The 18,038-nt window shown below is 56.1% G+C and overlaps 9 protein-coding genes across 9 annotated transcripts; all 9 read left to right on the top strand.

Moving 5' to 3' along the window:
- Window positions 1-86: 86 nt before the first annotated feature.
- Window positions 87-818, top strand: LMXM_27_0140 (conserved hypothetical protein; the record flags this gene model as incomplete). Its single annotated transcript, XM_003876539.1, has 1 exon — window positions 87-818. The coding sequence occupies one exon, from the start codon at window positions 87-89 to the stop codon at window positions 816-818; it is 732 nt and encodes a 243-aa protein (XP_003876588.1).
- A 905-nt stretch (window positions 819-1,723) lies between these two features.
- On the top strand, window positions 1,724-2,071 carry LMXM_27_0130 (conserved hypothetical protein; the record flags this gene model as incomplete). The annotated part of the gene is made up of 1 exon (XM_003876538.1): window positions 1,724-2,071. One exon carries the CDS (start codon window positions 1,724-1,726, stop codon window positions 2,069-2,071), a length of 348 nt encoding a protein of 115 aa, XP_003876587.1.
- Window positions 2,072-3,756: 1,685 nt separating this feature from the next.
- Window positions 3,757-5,643, top strand: LMXM_27_0120 (conserved hypothetical protein; the record flags this gene model as incomplete). Its single annotated transcript, XM_003876537.1, has 1 exon — window positions 3,757-5,643. The coding sequence occupies one exon, from the start codon at window positions 3,757-3,759 to the stop codon at window positions 5,641-5,643; it is 1,887 nt and encodes a 628-aa protein (XP_003876586.1).
- Window positions 5,644-7,231: 1,588 nt separating this feature from the next.
- LMXM_27_0110 (conserved hypothetical protein) lies at window positions 7,232-7,489 on the top strand (the record flags this gene model as incomplete). The annotated part of the gene is made up of 1 exon (XM_003876536.1): window positions 7,232-7,489. The coding sequence occupies one exon, from the start codon at window positions 7,232-7,234 to the stop codon at window positions 7,487-7,489; it is 258 nt and encodes an 85-aa protein (XP_003876585.1).
- An 872-nt stretch (window positions 7,490-8,361) lies between these two features.
- On the top strand, window positions 8,362-10,344 carry LMXM_27_0100 (putative protein kinase; the record flags this gene model as incomplete). The annotated part of the gene is made up of 1 exon (XM_003876535.1): window positions 8,362-10,344. One exon carries the CDS (start codon window positions 8,362-8,364, stop codon window positions 10,342-10,344), a length of 1,983 nt encoding a protein of 660 aa, XP_003876584.1.
- A 1,735-nt stretch (window positions 10,345-12,079) lies between these two features.
- LMXM_27_0090 (cytochrome p450-like protein) lies at window positions 12,080-13,858 on the top strand (the record flags this gene model as incomplete). Its single annotated transcript, XM_003876534.1, has 1 exon — window positions 12,080-13,858. One exon carries the CDS (start codon window positions 12,080-12,082, stop codon window positions 13,856-13,858), a length of 1,779 nt encoding a protein of 592 aa, XP_003876583.1.
- A 1,078-nt stretch (window positions 13,859-14,936) lies between these two features.
- Window positions 14,937-15,860, top strand: LMXM_27_0080 (conserved hypothetical protein; the record flags this gene model as incomplete). The annotated part of the gene is made up of 1 exon (XM_003876533.1): window positions 14,937-15,860. One exon carries the CDS (start codon window positions 14,937-14,939, stop codon window positions 15,858-15,860), a length of 924 nt encoding a protein of 307 aa, XP_003876582.1.
- Window positions 15,861-16,322: 462 nt separating this feature from the next.
- Window positions 16,323-17,264, top strand: LMXM_27_0070 (conserved hypothetical protein; the record flags this gene model as incomplete). The annotated part of the gene is made up of 1 exon (XM_003876532.1): window positions 16,323-17,264. The coding sequence occupies one exon, from the start codon at window positions 16,323-16,325 to the stop codon at window positions 17,262-17,264; it is 942 nt and encodes a 313-aa protein (XP_003876581.1).
- A 214-nt stretch (window positions 17,265-17,478) lies between these two features.
- Window positions 17,479-17,922, top strand: LMXM_27_0060 (conserved hypothetical protein; the record flags this gene model as incomplete). The annotated part of the gene is made up of 1 exon (XM_003876531.1): window positions 17,479-17,922. The coding sequence occupies one exon, from the start codon at window positions 17,479-17,481 to the stop codon at window positions 17,920-17,922; it is 444 nt and encodes a 147-aa protein (XP_003876580.1).
- Between the last annotated feature and the right edge of the window lie 116 nt (window positions 17,923-18,038).

Here is an 18,038-nt window from a genome sequence, read left to right as displayed (position 1 = left end):
TTGCCTGCTGCCTTCTCTTCTTCTGTTCTCTGTTCCTCTCTCCAGTCTCTAATGCCCACTCGTCGTAGAAGTTGAGAGATACCCTCATGTTCACGTCACAAGACAAACGCGTAGCCGTGACCGGTGAAAAGGATCGGTCTCTCACGTCTTCTCCGTCCGCTGATACGCTATCCCAGGTACTCAGTCAAGTCTCACGGAATGCCGTTACACCGTACGGAGCGCGTGTGCCGAAGGAAAGCGCCGAGTCCGTCCTCCTCAAACAGCGCATGGAGGTGATGAAAACCGTAGCAGCTATACGGGCCAACGAGGACACCTTTGACAGTGCTCGCGTATCGAGACACGGATGTGCGCTCCCGCAGACGAAGGCTACACCACGAGATAAGACCCGCAAGCCCCTCTACACCCCCACCTCTACCAATCAATACAAGACAATTAAGGACTTTAAGGCCGACGATGGTACCCAACCGGGTGCAGCTCAGCTCAAGAGAACGTCGCTCGTGCGTGACGCTTTAGGTACGCTGGTAGCGGCTGAGTCGCCTCACGGCAATGCTACCGAAAGTAGGGATCCACGCAAAGCGGTGGCGGAGAAGCACCGGGCGGCTCTGGTTACTCCCCGGCCGCATGTCCCTACGCGTATTGAACAGTGGATAGGGAGTTTCAGTCGTTCCCTCGGAGCGGTCAAACCCTACGCAGTGGGCCGAAGCACAAAGCTGGCGACACGACACTGCTTTACTGATCTCCCTTTTGACACAAATAATCGATATGTGGATAGAATGCAGTGCTGCCGCCCTTCCAAAGGCCTTTACACGTACTACTAACCGTCCCATGCGACCTTGCCATTTGCGACCCACTTCTCCCTCCCCAGCAGTCGCGTGTGTGCACTGCAGCGGACCGTGAAGCTACTGAGTCTGTAGTTGCACCCATTTGCTAGGCGTCAGGGCAGGGCCGCTGGCCGACATTCATGTATACTAGCTCCCAGCGTGGAGAAGCCGACATCAGCGCCTTTTCTCTCCCTCCTCAGTGTGTCTCCACTCCGCTCCTCTCGTTCTGTTTTAAGTTGTTGGAGTTGCTCACTCTTTTAGTTTGTTTGCCTGCTGTGCGCAGGTTCCCGTCGCCGTTTTACAGTGCGCCTCCTGCGCCCTTGTAACGAAGCAAAACAAAAAGAACGACTACATGCGAGTAACACGCGCTCGGTGAGGAGCACGGTGATGGACGGCTCTTTGAAGGTATCTCGCAGTCTGTCGCTCTTCCGTGGATGGCAGCGACGGGAGAAGGTGTACTGCGCATGTGTGTTTCTCCGAGTACCTAAGCCCCGTCCTTCCCTCTCCTGCCCCAGTCTATTTTGGTGCGTTCTTATGTCGTCGTTCCATGGACGTTGGCAGCTGCTTTTGGTGTTTCACGGTTAGTTGGCGTCTCGGTTCGGTCGGTCTGGCTGTCGGAGTCACCGACGCTGCACCCGACGCACGTCGCTGTCCTTTCTCAGGGACTTCTCCCGCACCACCTTTTCTGTCCTTCACTCTCATCGTCTCCTTTCTTTTCCCTTCCCCGCCATTGTCCAACACACGCACATATACACGTGCTTGTACATACCTCAACACGCCTGGGCTCTCTTTCTACGTCTCCTACTGCGGATCGTGTGCCTCGACGCCGACACCGTGTTTTGCCGCTGCTTTCCCCGCAGAGTAAGATAATAATCCTCTTAACTAACTCGACTTCTATCAACATGCAGCAAGCGTACTTTGGCCAGCCGCCTATGTTGCCACCTGGCTGGCAGCTGTCGTACACTGCCGATGGAAAGCCCTACTACATCGACCACAACACCAAGACCACCCACTGGAGTATCCCCTCGACCGCCTACGAGCCGTACTACAACAACGGCCGCGGTCGCGGGGCGGGATACCGTGGCGGCCGCCAGGGTATCGATAGGACGAAGATGAAGTCAAAGATGTGCATCTACTGGGAGAAAAACGGTAACTGCGCATGGGGCGATCGCTGCGCATTTGCGCACGGCGCCGAGGAGCTCCGTAATCCCGCGAGCCAGCCTCGAAACGATGCCCCTGCGAGCGCTTAATGAGATGGCGGCGGCATACGTAAGATAAGAAGATATGGAAAGCGGTACGTGCCCTTCTTCCTTCAGCTTTGTGTCGGTGTGATTATGTGCCTTTCTGTGTCTTTGTATTTTTGCCCACGACTTTGGCTTCATCTATTTACCTCGTGCTTGTATGACTCTCGTACACGCCGACCCCTCCAGAATAGGACCGCGCAGTGAGTAGGCGCGCGAGAGAACGGGGCAATGCACACGTGCGAGGGCTGTGAAACTTTATTTAACGCCGAAAAAAATGATCTGGCCGGAAAAGAAAAGAACAGAAACGAAAAAAAAGGATGGCGGCCCAAGCAGACGCACGGGGAGCGAAATGATGGCAAAGTAATGAGAACAAAGGAGACGAGCTAAAAATGCGTTAAAGACGGGCAGACGGAAAACGAAAAATGAACGTAAATGATTACAGTAACTACCTTGCTCAGATGATGATGTGTGTGTGTGTGCGTGTTTGCGTACATCTCTCTATCTCACTATATATACATATCTCTGTCTGTCTGTCTGCATGTGGGTCTGAATGTGTGTGCGCGTGTGTAACAAGCATTTCTTGTTTTCTTCTCTCTCTGTTTTTTTTATGCTCCCTTTTTACTTTTCCATTTCTCTTTGTAAATGTAAGATGAAAACCTGTGCGTCAAGTAGCCATCCCAGTCTGTGCGCTCTACAGTCTTTTCAAAGAAAAAGGTTTTCGTATGTTGGACTTCTGCACAGAAAAAGAAAACGAAATCAAATGCTGAGGGAACTTTGCAACGCGCCAGCTTATCTCGATTCCGTGCTCCTCCTTTTACGCATCATTTCTGCCTTCTTTCGGCTGTGATGCGACGCTGAATGGGCCGAGAGTGGTTGTGGGATGGGTAAAGCAGAGACAGGAAGCGGTTCCTGTAACAGCCACCGTTGCAGACCGTGGCGCGCGTCGTCGCCACGACGCAAGAGGAGAGGGCCCGGGGTGCCTTCTCTCCTTTCCTCGTAGGGGCTCGCGCTCCGCTGTGGTGAGCAGCTGGTCTGCAGAAGTAGTGGCAAGTGAACGGTGCGAAAGCTGCATCTGCAGCCGCTCCTCCGATCATCGTGTCGCGAAATGCAAGAGTTGCGGCGCGAAGATCCGACGCGTGCTTAATGACTCTTTCCCTCGCTGATCACCGTCTGTGGATACATTCGGCACCATCGTTTTCATCGATGAATGCAGCGGCTTCACGTCTCTCTGTCCTTCGATGCACGTTTTCGTTTCCTTGACACTTCCTTCGCTGCTCCACCCCTGCCGTCTCTCTTCCCTTTTACACGCTTTCACGCCATCTCTGTGCTCCTCTCTTGCTCCCCTTTTTCGCAAGAAACAACAACAAAAACGAGCCCACCGATTTCTTTACAGAGCTGCGATATTTTCTTTTGTTTTAACCTTTTCTTCACCTTGCTCTCTCCTCGATTGTGAGTTTGCCCCTTCCTGTATCTGCGTGTGTGTGTGTGTGTGCGTGCGCCGGTACGAAACGGGCTGCGGCGTTGCTAATGTTCTTTTTTGTTCATACGTGTTTGAGTCACTTTTTTCCCTTGAGTCTTCGTGGCAGCGCAGTAGAAAGCCTTCTGAGCATTGCTCTCCTCATTGGTGGTTACATCGAATCTCGCTCTTTCTTTGTTATTCCTCCCGATCCCTTCGACTTGTGAGTGCGACGATGTCCTTTCGCCAGAAAGTGGCGTCCGTGCTGGCCGTGCTCGTGTTGTTCTCCCTCGCGCCAACATCGACGTATGCTAGCTCACCAGCAAAATCGGTGCCGACGCTGGCCCTTTTTGACATCAACAACTCCCGAATACTTTCGACGACGGGCACATCCGAGGCCGTTTCTCTCGGGCAGCGCAGCCTCTTCGTGTCGCGGTATGATCCAAACCCTTCCGTCTCCGTAGCCTCTCTCACATTCTATGGCTCCGAAAACAGCTACGCGACTCGCACGTTTGACTTTCTCACTGTTCCCTACTGCGTGGTCGAGTCTGGGACGACCGCGGCGTGCAATCTTCACGACCACATGCTATACATGATGTTCCGCTTTCGCCATCGCTATGAAACCGACTTTGACGCCATTGTTTGGCAAGACCCCACGCCTCTGTCGAGCACGGTCAAAGCATTGGAGGATTTCAAGGCGCACTTGAATCGCTCAGACGTCGTGTACCCGGAGAACGACGGGTCCATGCGCATGGAGGAAAGCGCTACGTGCTCCGACATTATGGACGAGTGCTACCTCTCACGAGCGGCGACATACACGAGAAGCTACAAAGAAATCGATCCTGCCCAGTACTCCGCCAGATTTCTCTTCCGCGTTGGCAAGCAGTATACAATGAACGGCCCGTTGCGCGTCCGCCTCCACAGCAGCCTCCCACACGATGCCGAGACGGTAGTAGACGTTGTGCTCGTGCTATCCCGACAACCGTCGTCAAACCCGCTCAACCATCGGTGGTGGATCGAGAGCGTGACAGGTCGCTTGGCACTTCTTGTGGTGAGCGTCGTGATAACATTTTCCTTCCTCACTGTGACGCGGGAGGTTGGAGCGCTGATGGCGCGCCAGCGAACAGGCGAAGACGTATTAGTACCAACACTGCTCTACAGCGAAGAGGCCAGCGACGGCCCTCTCGTCTTCTTTCAGCGCGTCGCAAAGGTGGCGTCAAACAGTCTGCAGGGGGGTGCGGCGTATGTGTGGGCCAAGATTCAAGAACTCATATGCGTGAATGCTTGCTGCGCCTCGCGCCTCCGATGGCTGGGGGTGCGATGCCCCCGTGTGCCTGCTCGCGAGCACACCGCAGAGTCGGAGCGCGAGATCACCGCCCTCAACTCGACGGCCTTCTCGGAGGAAGAGGACTCGGAGCCGACGTGCCGCATCTGCCGCTGCTCAGAGCCGCGTGACGACCTCTTCGCCCCATGCGCCTGCAACGGCTCGAGCAAGTTTGTGCACCACACCTGCCTCGAGCAGTGGCGACAGATGACAAGCAACCCACAGCACCGTCGCGTGTGCGCGGAGTGCAAGACTCCGTACACTTTCGTGCGCGTCGTCGTTCCGCAGAATCCTGACCTTATCACTGGCACCCCCATCATCGAGTCAGTCGTTCGGCACTTCGCGGCAAAGTTTTTGTACCTGGCGATGACAGTGCTCTTCGCCGTAGGTGGGGCGTACTCCTTGAAGGCTGCATTTTTCTCGGCAACGCTGTGTGACCCCGGCGTCGACTGGGGCTTCTACCACGGCTACCATTGGGTTCTCACCGCGTATTTTCTGGCTGCGTTGGCTCTCAATCTGAGCATAATGGAGCCCTTCGTGAGGGACACGAGGTCGGCAGGGGTGCAGTTGCTGTTTGTGCTGCTATCACTCCTGTTCATTGAGATTCCCATGAGCTACGCAATGTCCGCCTTCCTCAGCCTCATCTTCGACCATCTTTTCACCTGGGAGGTCTCGTACGGTGCTGGCCTTGCGTCCGCGGTATTGCTGCACCTGATGGACACCTTTTCCAATTTCGCCAAGATACTCGACTCTTTTTCGGAGGAGCGGGAGGCTGTCGCCGCAAGAGCCGAGAGCTAGACGCAGGAATCTGTGTAAGCTGACTCACGACCTTGTCTCTCTCTCACCTTATGTGCGCAACAGAATTACATCATCCACCACTTCTACTTCGAGCTTCCGTCTTCCCTGCAGCATTCACTGCGTGCTGCCATGAAGTCGTGTTGATACCACTTACCAGTGGTAAACGCATGGGAGATGACTTGGTTGCATATTCGACGCCATCTTTTTTTTGTCGCTCATTCTTACTTCTCCCTTCTCCCCGTCATCGGAGGTACGTCAGCGCCCAGTACACTCCACACCGTATGCGGGGACGTACAGGCAGCCCCTCCCCCTCCCATCCCCCCGCCTGCCAGTGCCGGAACCCCACTTCTCATGGTGACAAGGCTCGAGTGCCTACGACGTGGGGAGGTGAGCGCGATGCATGGCCACTGGTGTGTCGGTGCTGGGGTCCTGGGGGTGGCGCTGGCGTAGTGGGTGACCCGCGACAGCGAACACGCTTGTGCCGTCCATGTGGTAGGCAGAGTGTCGGCGTGCCTGGAACGCATTGCACCCGGGCCTGACTGCCCTTGCTGGTGTGTGTGTGTGGTGTGGGGGCCTGTGCGCCACCCCTACGGGGATGCACACTAGGCGGCTGCCGGCGTGATGGAGGCAGGTGTGGGGCGACCTGCGGAGTGTGGGGCAGGGGCCGTGCTCGGATGACGGAGTCGGCGCATTGCTGCAGGGCGTGTGTGTAGGGCTGCTTGGCACCGTGCGATGTGTCTGTGACAGGGCCGGAGGTAGCGTGGGGTTCGACTTGTGTTGTATGGCAGAGAATAGACCCGGAGGAATGAAATGTCCTTCCGTTCTGCACCTCTTTGTGGGCTGCTTCTTGAGCGCTGCGTAGTTTTCATCCTCACCAATTCCTGTGTTCTCTTATCTTGTGTTCTTTTTTTTGTGGCTCTCACCGTCGTGGCTCGCACATCTCTGTCACGCCCGACTCCGAAGACGATGCCTATTGCCGCCTTCACTCCTGCTTGTTTCCGTTTTTTTTTGTGTTCTTCTCTCTGTCCGGATTGTCGATGTGAGTAGGTCGGTCGGTTTCTGTGGTGATGCTTGTCGTGTGGGTACGCGTTCTTCTCTTTGTGGCACTTCAGTAAAGTATTATGTTGAACATTTTCCGCTTGTGAATCTGCCTCGTTGGCCAATCACGGCCCCAAAGAAAATCAGATCGGTGCTACCTCTAGTGGGCGAGGAACCACGATATACTGCCTCCTGTCCCTCAACTGCACCCCTGCCTCTGAAAGTGCAGCTCCAAAGGGGCACCCACACGTGCGTAGTGTCGCGTCTACGAGTTGTTTTTCGATACGCGCGCAAAGGTTAGGGTTAACAACAGTAGTGTGTGGGGGAGGGAGGCTCAACCGCCCTTATCGCCGCTGCGTATCTTGCTGAGTGTTGCGTTCGTCAGACTGTGTGCGATGGATGTCTGCTCTTCTCCCTTTCGCCATGCTCCTCATCGTTCTTCACCCTCTGCGCACCTCTCTTCGCTCAATGAAGTCCCTCGCGAGAATATACGTTCCACTATAGCGGAGGCATCCAGTTTATCTTGTTGAGGCTGCTTTGCTTTGCCGTCATGCTGCGTCGTACCACCGCTCGCTTTTACCAGAGCGTGACCGCTCCCATCGGAAAGGGCTGCGTTGTGCCCATGAAGTTCGACAGCCTGAAGCCTGCGTACGTGCCGAAGTCCTTCACCACTCAGTTTTTCGTTCTGGGCACGTGGTCGATTAGTAACATGATCACTAACTTTGTGATGGGGTTCCTCATCATCGCCGCCGCCAACGGTGGCTTGAGCGGTGCCTGGCCCCCGGATCCACACTCTCTGCATCCCTAAAAAGGTGGTTTCTATGCGCGCCTGCGTCGCTGTGTATGTCTGCGCCTATGCGCGTATGTCTCTTTTCGCGTTTGAGGAGAGAGGTAGGATTTAAACAAAATGGGCGATGGGTCTTAGTGTCTCCAAGTCGGAGAAGGGCCTTCTCCACGCATTTTTTTGGTTTCGTTTCACTAGTACTCGTAGAATATCTGCCAGATAACAAGCGCAGGCAAAGGAATGAAATAAATCTTGACTTCGGGTGTGTGCTACATCGGAGCATTGTGATACGACACGTGGCCCCTCCCTCCCCTCATCCCTGGAGGGTCGTGTGTGCATGCAGGGGAGAGTACACACCGACACACACGTGCATATGTCGCGCCGTAGTTCTCTTGTCACTGCGGGGGTCGTAATAGGAGGAGGTCGGAGAAAATCTCATCTACCTTGATGACGTGACTTTCTTTGAGGTGCCGACCAGTACAGGATGTACATCTGTGTATGTGTGCCGTGTTTCCGACGCCACGGGCGCACGAGGGCAAGTGTTGCTGGGCCTCTTTCCAGTGCTCTCGGCGCCGTGCTACTCTTTTACGATTCTCTCGTTTGTGCTCTTGCGGCCGTCCATGTCTCATCACCTGCCTCCTTCCTCCTCTCTCCTCTCCTTGTTGTTGCTGTCGTGTGTGCACGTGCGCCAACGTATTCGCACATCGTTTTGTCTCGCCACTTCACCTACCTTTTCTGCCCATCTCCCACCCACCCACACACACGTCCAGCATGTATGTATGCGTTTCCTCCCGTTTGCTACTCCCCCCGGACTGCCAGGGCATCGCTTGTTGCCTCTCTCGCATTCCCTTTCCCTCCTTTACTTTATTTTAGACCTCTAGAGATATCACGCAGCGATGGACAAATATGAAATTCTCGCTCAAATCGGAGATGGCACGTTCGGCTCCGTCGCAAAGGCCGTGAGCAAGAAAACCGGCCAGCTTGTAGCCATCAAGAAGATGAAGCAGAAATTCTACACCTGGGAGGAGTGCGTCAAGCTTCCCGAGGTGGACGTTGTGCGGCGCATTCACGGCCACCCCAACGTGGTGAAGCTGCGTGAGGTAATTCGAGAGAACAACGAGCTGTTCTTCGTCTTCGAGTACATGGACTGCGATTTGCTCGGCGTCATCAAAAAGGCCAAGCAGCAGGGCGGGCGGCCAGCTAGTACACCCTCTACTGCACCGTTGATTCCGTACCCTCTTGTAAAGAACTACATGCGCCAAATGCTGCAGGCACTCGTGTACATCCACAAACGCGGCTACTTCCACCGAGACATGAAGCCGGAAAACCTTCTCATTCGGAAAGAAGCGAGCGGCGACGAGGTGCTGAAGCTGGCAGACTTCGGACTCGTCAAGGAGATCCGTGCTCGCCCCCCGTTCACCGACTACGTGTCGACGCGGTGGTACCGCGCACCAGAGCTGCTCCTGCAGGATCGCTTCTACGGCGCTGCGGTGGATGTGTGGGCTGCCGGGTGTATTATGGCGGAACTCATCACCATGCGGCCACTTTTTCCAGGCACAAACGAGGTAGATCAGCTCTTCAAGATAATGTCGGTGCTTGGGTCCCCCACTGAGGAGGTGTGGGCCGGTGGACTTCGCTTGGCCAAAAAAATCCGCTACGTCTTTCCTAAAGTAGCCGGCTCCGGCCTTGCTCAAGCGCTGCCGTCGCACATCCCGTTGCCGGCGCTGGACTTGCTGCGTCAGATGCTCGTCTACGACCCGAAAGTGAGACTGACGGCGGAGCAATGCCTGCAGCACCCGTTCTTCAACGTCGGCATTGACGAGTGCAACGCTCCATCCGCTGCCGCTCTGGACCAGCTGGCGGTCATGGCAAAGCGGATGCTGCCAGGGTCGAAAACAGCACCGCCCGCGCTGAAGAGCCCCACCATGGACCAGGTGGCGGCGCTAAAGGCGGCTAGGGCCTCCACCGACGCATCGCTCTCGGACACCTCGTCACGCAAGTTCTACCTGCTCGGCCCCCTAAAGGACCCTTCCCTGTCGTTGCCAAAGCTCCCTGTTGCGTTGTCCACCTCGCCAGCGTCCCTTGACACGCTGCCGAACATTTCGTCACCTCTGCGTGGGCGCGGGGCTCTCTCACCAGCGGGGATACCAGTGCTCGCCAATGGCCACCAGGGCCCCAGCCTGACGACGACACTGGCTAAGGGAAAGCGCCGCTCGCAGGAAACAGCAGACAACTTGCTTGCGAAGAAGCTAGGAGCCTTGAAAAACGTCCCGACGGGAAAAGGGAAACTGCCGGTGTCTTACGCACTGCCGGCTGCCAGCGCTGTGCACTCACCTAGAGCGGCACCCAACCTGAAGGTCTCCGCATCCGTGGCAAGGCCATACCCCCTGGCGCCCACCGCCAACAATCGCGACGCCGTGGCGTCCCCGCGGCGCCATAACCCATACAAGGAAGCCAAGACTACTTCTCCGACGGCGGCGTCCGCGGCGGCGAAGGTAGAGATTGACTTGGACGAGCTCATGGAGGAGTTTGCGTCGGAGATGACTTCCATGGGGGTGCTGGCGCAGCGACACGGCTCGGGGGCCTCGGCGGAATTGAAAAGCGAAAGCTACGTTTCCCAGCCAGCGCTTCCGCCCGATCCTGTGGCGACGCTGCTGAACAACAGCCGGTATAGAAGGAAATCGGCCACGAGCGCCGACCCACCGTTGAAGAGGAACAACTCGCCTCGCACCACACACCAGCTGGATGCAAGGAAAGTGGACGATGCTGCCTCAAAGAGTGACCTTCCTCGAATAGACTCCTCGGCCCCGAAAGGAATGTCACCATCGCTGAAGGCGCTGCTAGCAAAGCACAAGACGAGTGGTCTGGCGTTCCCGTAGCCGAGCCGGCTTCCGTTTCTCTTCATGGTCGTCTTTTCGCTTTTTGTTCTGTGGTGTGGTAAGTACTGGTGGTGGGAAAGAGCATGGGTGAGTGTTAGCGTGGGCTGACCGCCAATAACAACTACAGTAGAACTGTCGGCTGCAGGTCCTTACGTACGTTCCACTTGCTCCCTTCAGGCCTCCTCAACGAGTACCTCTACTCCCCCTTCTCCTTTTCCTCCACGATTTTATTGCTCTCACCGTGTTTATTAGCTTCTCCTTGTTTCTTTCCTCGCTTCGGTGTTTGGATCAAGGACCCACAGACAAAAATCTTTCTATATGTAAATGAATCTGACGCACCTCTTTCTGCGTTCTTTGTCTCCCTCTCGTATTCTCCTGTTTCTTTCCTCCTCCTCGCTCACTCTCCGTGTTTCCTCTCTTTCGTCTCCTCTTTTCTTCGTTGTGTTGTCCAGACTTCGAATTATGCTTGGCGCCGTTTGTATACCATATTGCGTGTGTGCGTGTGCGCGGGTGAGCGCCGTTGGTGTGTGTTCGTGTACGTGTTTCCGTATTTATGTACGTGTTTCATTTGCCTCCGACTTCAATGGACGTTTGATTTTTGTCCTTTGCCTTTTCTTCCCCCCTTTTCCCTTCATTACGTTATTGTTGCTGCGCGCCTCGTCCTCCTTGTTTCTCCTTGCTCTGTTTCTTCTCTTCTGTCTCTGTCTGTGTCTCCTTATATCTGTGTGTACATATGTTCTCTTACTCCTGTTCTCTCTTATTTGCTTGCCCTAATTTCATGTCGGCCTCATAGGCGTACGAACCCGCTTAGAAAGAACCAAAGAAAAGTATTTTTTTTGTCTTACCGCTGCTCCCCTTCTCTCAGCGAGAGCTGAGAGCTTCAGTGAGCGAACGAAGGAGAGAAGTTGATGCCCTTTTCCCCTCTCTCAAAAGCTACGGACCTTCGAATCGCACCGTCCACGATGTCATGTGCTGTTAGGCGCAACTGACCCTCCAAAGTGTATGCGGGCCGAGCATACTTCCCTTGTTTCCCTTCTCCTGTTCCTTATCTTTTCACGCCTCCTCTCCCCACTCCCACGACTGTTCTCCTCTCGTTCCCGTTGGGCGCGCCCTCGGCTACAGCAGTTGTCTTGCGCGCTGCTTACAACAACATAATTGCATCAGTACCTTTCTTACCCTTTTCGTCTACCTTCCTCTGTGCATCCTTCGGTTTCGCTTTCTCTCTTTCGCTCTGTTCATCTGCCCTTCTTTTTTTTTTTCGTTTCCATTTCTCGCCTTTTCTGCGTGGGTACGCCCACACCCCAAAACTCAGAGAACCCACTCACTGACCGCCACGGAAGCCAAAACGAACTTGGCTTCGCGTGTTTCTTTTCCCACTCTCGGCAGACCTGGGTTTCGACTTACCTTGTACGTGTGCCTCTCTGTTTGTGATGTCCTGCGCTGATGTAGGCCCTCGCCATTAAGGAACCCGCTTTTTTGGACACTGCCGCAAACGCACCACCACCTCCTTCCCCGCATTCCCGCCTGCGCCGCGAGCGCGTTCACCGACACAGACAGGTCTGTTCTCGACTCACGCTCAGCTACAAAGCACCACCGCGTCTCGACGGATTTCACAACGATAGCCGTCACAGAAAATCAAAACAATACAGCGGACAAGGAGAGGGTGCTACAGCTTCTCCTGTCCCCCATTTCACATGGTGTTCGACCCCCCTTTGTTTTTGTGAACCATTCTCAGATGGCCGCGAATGCGCTTCAAAGCTATATCGTGGCTGCGCTCCACAACGCAGCCGCGAAGTTGCCTTCCTCAGTGCAGCCGTACGCAATGGTGCTGGCGCGCGAGGACATGGCCTCAACCACCTTGGCAACTGCCATTGCGACGGCTGTCATTCTGTACACCGTCATCGCGGTCGTGCTACCCGTGCTGCGCATGGACTTTTATCTTTCGAAGCTGCCGACCATTAAGCACGGCATTCCATTTCTGGGGCATGCCCTGTTGCTGGCGGGCCCCTCACCGTGGTCGAAAATGTCGAACTGGAGTCTGTATCCCGAGAAGAACCTGCCAAAAAAGAAGAAGAGTGTCGACGGCCCCAAGACGAGTCGTCTGGTGACCTACAACGTCGCCGGCATGCGGGTCATTTACATCAACGAGCCCCGCCTGCTGCGCCGCGTCCTACTCACGCACCAGCGCAACTACCGCAAAGCGCTTGCGGCAGCGTACAAACACTTCATGTGTCTCCTCGGCACCGGCCTCGTCACCTCGGAGGATGAGCAGTGGAAGAAGGGGCGCCTGCTGTTGTCGCATGCGTTGCGCATCGACATTCTGGACAGCGTCCCGGAAATGGCTATGAAGGCGGTCGACCGCATTCTGCTGAAGCTCGACGCGGTTAACGCGAAGAACCCCTCCGTGGACCTCAACGAAGAGTACCGCCACATGACACTGCAGGTGATCAGCGAGAGTGCGCTGTCACTCTCCGCTGAAGAGTCCGACCGCATCTTTCCGGCTCTCTACTTGCCTATTGTGCACGAGTGCAACAAGCGTGTGTGGGCACCGTGGCGCGCCTACATGCCATTCCTGCACGGCTCGCGCGTGCGTAACCACTGCCTCTCCGAGCTGAACAAGGTGCTGAGAGACATCATCTGTCGTCGATGGGAGCAGCGCAATGACTCCAAGTACACAGCAAAACCCGACATTCTGGCGCTGTGCATTTCGCAGATCGATCGCATCGACGAAAAGATGATTGTGGGGCTCATTGACGATGTGAAGACAATCTTGCTCGCTGGCCACGAAACGTCGGCCGCGCTGCTGACCTTTGCGACCTACGAGGTCCTGCGCCACCCTGAGATCCGCCAGAGGGTCTTGGAGGAGGCCACGCGCCTCTTCGACCCCGCCCGTTGCACGCGCACCGTGCAGACTCGCTACGGCCCTCGCGGTGTGCCGTCGGTCAATGACGTGCGTGACCTGGTGTGGACGCCTGCAGTGCTGCGCGAGACGTTGCGGCGGCACAGCGTTGTGCCGCTGGTGATGCGGTACGCAGCGAAGGACGACGTCTGGCCTGCGGAAGACACCGGCCTCGACGCCGACGTCCGCATCCCCGCTGGCTGCACGATCGCTGTTGGCATCGAGGGTGTGCACAACAATCCTGATGTGTGGAACAAGCCAGAAGTCTTCGACCCGACCCGGTTTATTGATGCTGAGATCGCCAACGATACCAACTACCTGAACCAAAGCACGAAGGATGTGAAGTTCGCCAAGAAAATACACCCATACGCATTCATTCCCTTTATCAACGGCCCCCGCAACTGCCTTGGGCAGCATCTCTCTATGATCGAGACGCAAGTCGCCTTGTCGTACATGGTGCTTAACTATGACCTAACGATTTACCGAGATCCTTCGTACAAGGGTGACGTTGCGGCATACGAGGACGCTGTCGGGCGCCACCACGACTTCATCATCCCGCAGGTTCCGCACGACGGGCTGAAAGTGCGGGGCACACCGAACAAGCTGTTCATGTAGCGCGAACTGAGGATCGCCTCCACCCGCAGAAGAGAGAGGGGTGGGTGAGAAGAGAAGGACAGCGCTCCGCCGCACGCCACATGTACGCCTACCCGCACACGCTCTTCTCTCCAACAAACCCTCCCTCCCGCACACATGTCTGCCTCCCCGGCGCTGCACCACCGAGAGAACAGAAAAACGATCCGGAGAAGCAAGTGCGGAGGAGTAAACATATGGAGAGTCCCTGAAGCGACTCCATCAAGCGGCTCCCTCTTTTTGGAGAAACCGTGCGTGAATGTGTACGCGGCGCGTACCTCACTCACCCTTTTATTTCTCTCTACGCGTCCTTCTTGATCGAGAGCACAGGTCCGGGGAATAGACTACACGGAAAACACGAACAATAAGCGCAGAGAAGCACACGCTCACATACACAGACACGCACAGGTAACGGCACCCTTCCCACCCCTGACTCTTGAGGTGTGTGTGTGTGTCTGCGCAAATCGCGTGTGGTCGACTACAGAGCTAGCTTTTCACGGTGAGCCTGCTTGTATGCGTTCAGTCTCTACTAGTTCTTGCTTTTTGGGTACTTTTCAAAAAGGGGACAAGGAAAGGCGAAAAAAAGGAAATACTCACCACACCGTCGATGAGCAGCTTCGCGTGCGGTGATTTCAAAGAGCCCCCGTGCCGCTGCAACAACCACCGTGCGTTGTGTTGATGGGACTTATTCTAGCCCACGGCGCGTATCCCAAAGCTCCTTGCTCTGTGAACCGCGCACCTGCATTCTGCTCTTACCTTGGCAGATGCACGAGGTGCAACTGCCGTCTCGCTTACCCGCTTTCCTGGAAACGCGCTCTCTTCCTCCATGTATCCCCTTTCCTTTGAGACCGAATGCGTCTTCTCTTTTCTTCGTCGTTCGAGGCGCGCTTGTCTCGCAGCACTGACACACAATCTTTCGCTCCTGGCGTCCACCAAGATGCTGGGGCCACCGCCTGTCAGCGAGCATGCAGTCTCGCTTCTCTTGTCAATGCTACTGCTGAAAAGGCAAGTGCGAGTTCCAGTGAAAGAGGTTCTTCTCAGCACTCCGCAGCCTGTGCTTGCCATGCGCGTTCTCGAGCACGCCAACCGCAGAGTTTCACGAGCGGGGCGGACTCCTGTGCACCATTCCCGAGAGCAAGTTGCGTCTCAGCCGGGCTCACCCCGCGCACTCGATCTCCTCGTGGATGTTCCGGGGTTCACCCGTGCTCCCGAGGCTGATCCTGCGGAAACTCAATTTGTGATCCTGACAGCAGGACGTTCACAGACGCCTCCAGTCAGTCATAACACAGTGCCCTTACCTCTCTCCCTGCTGGACGTCGCGCAGTTTCATCGAGAAAGGCACCGCGAGCGGCTGCCTTCTTTTGCCGCGTGGAGCAGCAAGGCGGCCCCCACGGCATTGTTGGAAGGGATACGGCAAGATGCGACAATGAAGAGCAGTCTCGAGCTCTACTGTGGCCCCGCAAGCAAAGATTTGATGATTATGGACATTCCCGCCAATGTGCCCGTCGACGCTTACCTTTGGGAAGGCCTGCTCGTTGCCGAGTCGGTGTTGGAGGCTGACGGTACACTCCTTGTCGTGTCGCCGCACGCACTCCCTGCCCGTGTACGGCGTTTTTTGCATTGGCGCTTCCTTCGCACGCATTGCGCCGTTAGCGAGGCCGGCGCAGTGCACTACGCTGTGTGCTCCACTGTGGCCGCCGACTTTGGGGACTCTGCGGTGCGGCGCGACGACTTCCCCGGACAACTTGCTGCTGGAAAGCGGCGGCCTCGAAAGTGGAATCCCTATCGCCGGCCGGAGAGGCAGAAATTCGTGGCGTCGCTGCGGCCATGGTTTACAAATGCCCCATTCATTAAAGACGCCTTGCGGTGCAGTCTTGAGCGCGAGCGGGACGCCCAGGAGCGACTCCGCGACGCCGACGACGCCTTTTTTGCCGTTGCGCACGAGATGGTGGAAAAAGGGATGCACTACTCGCATCCCAGCGACTAACGGTGCGGACAGCAGCAAGCGATCGAAAAACAGAAAATGAAAACGAGGAGCGCGGGAAAAGGCAGAGAAGGGAACGGGCTAATATTTCGCCCACATAACGCCGCCCTCGATTTTTTTCCCACCCTGTCTCGTTCATCTCCTCGCAAAGATGTGCGCTGGATGAACCCGCGCGAGTAGCTCCGAATGCGCACGTCTTATCGAGGATGTACCTACAAGCTATCATGCTCGCATGTGTGGGCCTTCGCTCTTGCTACCCACACACTCCATTAGACACTCATGGCACCACCTCCTTTTCTCTGAATCTCTCATGCTGGAGTACCTCCTCTCTCGCCCTACGTGGTGCCCTCTGCTTCTCCTGCCTTCCGCCCCTTTCCTCCGCTCACACTCGTACAGGTGCCCTCTTTTTCTTCTGGTACCCGCACTCGTACTTTTACCCGCGTCGCTTCACCTCCGTGCTGAAGGATGGTGCGGGCACTTCTTTTGCTGCTGAGCATCCTGGTGCTCGCTGCCGCGGCCACCGCACACGAGCTTCACCTGCCGGGCGACATCTACGACCACGCCGCGGGTGAGTGGAGTGTGGAGATGGTTTCGTCGTGCCGGTCGCCGTTATTAGGGACTGTCACGTTTCAGAATACCACCGCCGTCGTCGAATGGAAAGAGGCAGGAGCGCCCGAAGTGAAAATCAGTGGGCGGCCGTCCACGTCGTTGCTGAGCGTAGCAGCGCTCTCTGACTTTTTGACGAAGGACAGCCATGTGCTCTCTTACACTGTGTGCGAGCGCCAGGAGAACTATCTTGCCACCCCACAGCGGCCGCTCCAGGTGGCTGGAATGACCACCACCTACATCAAGGCGTACTCAGGCGTGCTGAGCAGCTCATCCGATGGGAGCACCTGTGACGGCACAAGCGAGCGCACTATTGCCATTCAAGCTTTGGGGACGCCATTCGCGCCGAGCAAAGGAAAGGAGTGGCGAATGCAGGAGGCCCTGTACGCAATTGATATTATTCTCGATACGAGAAACGTAGAGGGAACATGCGCGTCCAAGCGGGGCGCTGGCGCATCGGAGGCCGTGCCGGGGAACGATAAGCGCTCCCGGAAGCGCCGTGCGCACCGAACGTTGAACTCAGGCATGGCCGTCTCTATGGCCGACGCGATGACGACTGAAAACGGCATCGTGACGCTGCGCTTCATTCGCCGCTCGGCAGCTCATCAGCCGTGGTTCATACGCTACTACACCCCCATTGTATTTGCGACCATCTTCATCATGTATCGCCTGGCGCATTCCTTCTCTTACGCTCGGGCCGCGAAGTCCTCACCACGTTCAGAGAGCAGTGGCGGCGAAAAGGCTGGCGACGCTGGGCGCATCGCTCCGAGCAGCTGTAACTCTAACTCTATCGACACGTAAGACAGAAGGGAAAACGTTCACATGTCGTCCGTTGCGCGGGGACACAAGAGAGCAAAGAGCGCCGCACTTCGGACGGAGGCGAATTAACTTCACACCCACACACCCACAGACAAACGCAGACAAACGCATGCACACGCAGACGCACGGGGAAAGAAGAGCTTCACACCTCGACGGGTGCTTCGAGGGGACCTTTGGTCTTTAGACGGTAGCGCTGATGTTCAAATGGCTCTGTCCTGGGCCCTTCGGAACTGGTCTTGGCCGAAGGCTTCATTGTCGGTACGTGGTGCCATGTTTCCTTGCCTGCTCTGCACTCTCTCGTGCTTCTGTCAATGCCAGTAGGCCGTGCTACAGCGAAACGTCACTTTCCCATCTGGCTTCTCTTTGCACTTCTTCGCAGATACGCCCCACTATCACGCAACGACACACCTACGTCCTCGTCGTCATCATGCCACGTGCTCACCAGAAGGTCGAGGCCGACAGCTCGATTTTTTCTCACATCGTGGAGCAAGGCTGGGTGGCCTTCATAATCCTTGGCGCCTTGATGATTGGGCTGCGACTGTATAACGTGAAGCAGCGTCGTAACCAACGAAAGCTGCTGCGGGAGGAGCTTATGGCGGAGATGGGATACCGCAGCAAAGCGAGCCGCAAAGGGGACTAGTATTTTCGTCCCGCTTTGCGTGCGCTTCCTCGCCCTCTTCCCCATCCAAGGACATTGACAGCACTATACCGACGTCTGTGATGCATGGAGTAGCTGGTGCACCGTCTCTCTCAGAC

Source organism: Leishmania mexicana, chromosome 27 (assembly GCF_000234665.1).
Source record: "Leishmania mexicana MHOM/GT/2001/U1103 complete genome, chromosome 27".
NCBI lineage: Eukaryota > Euglenozoa > Kinetoplastea > Trypanosomatida > Trypanosomatidae > Leishmania > Leishmania mexicana.
Note: the sequence above shows the minus strand (reverse complement) of the source record. Positions and strands in the feature narration are given on the sequence as shown.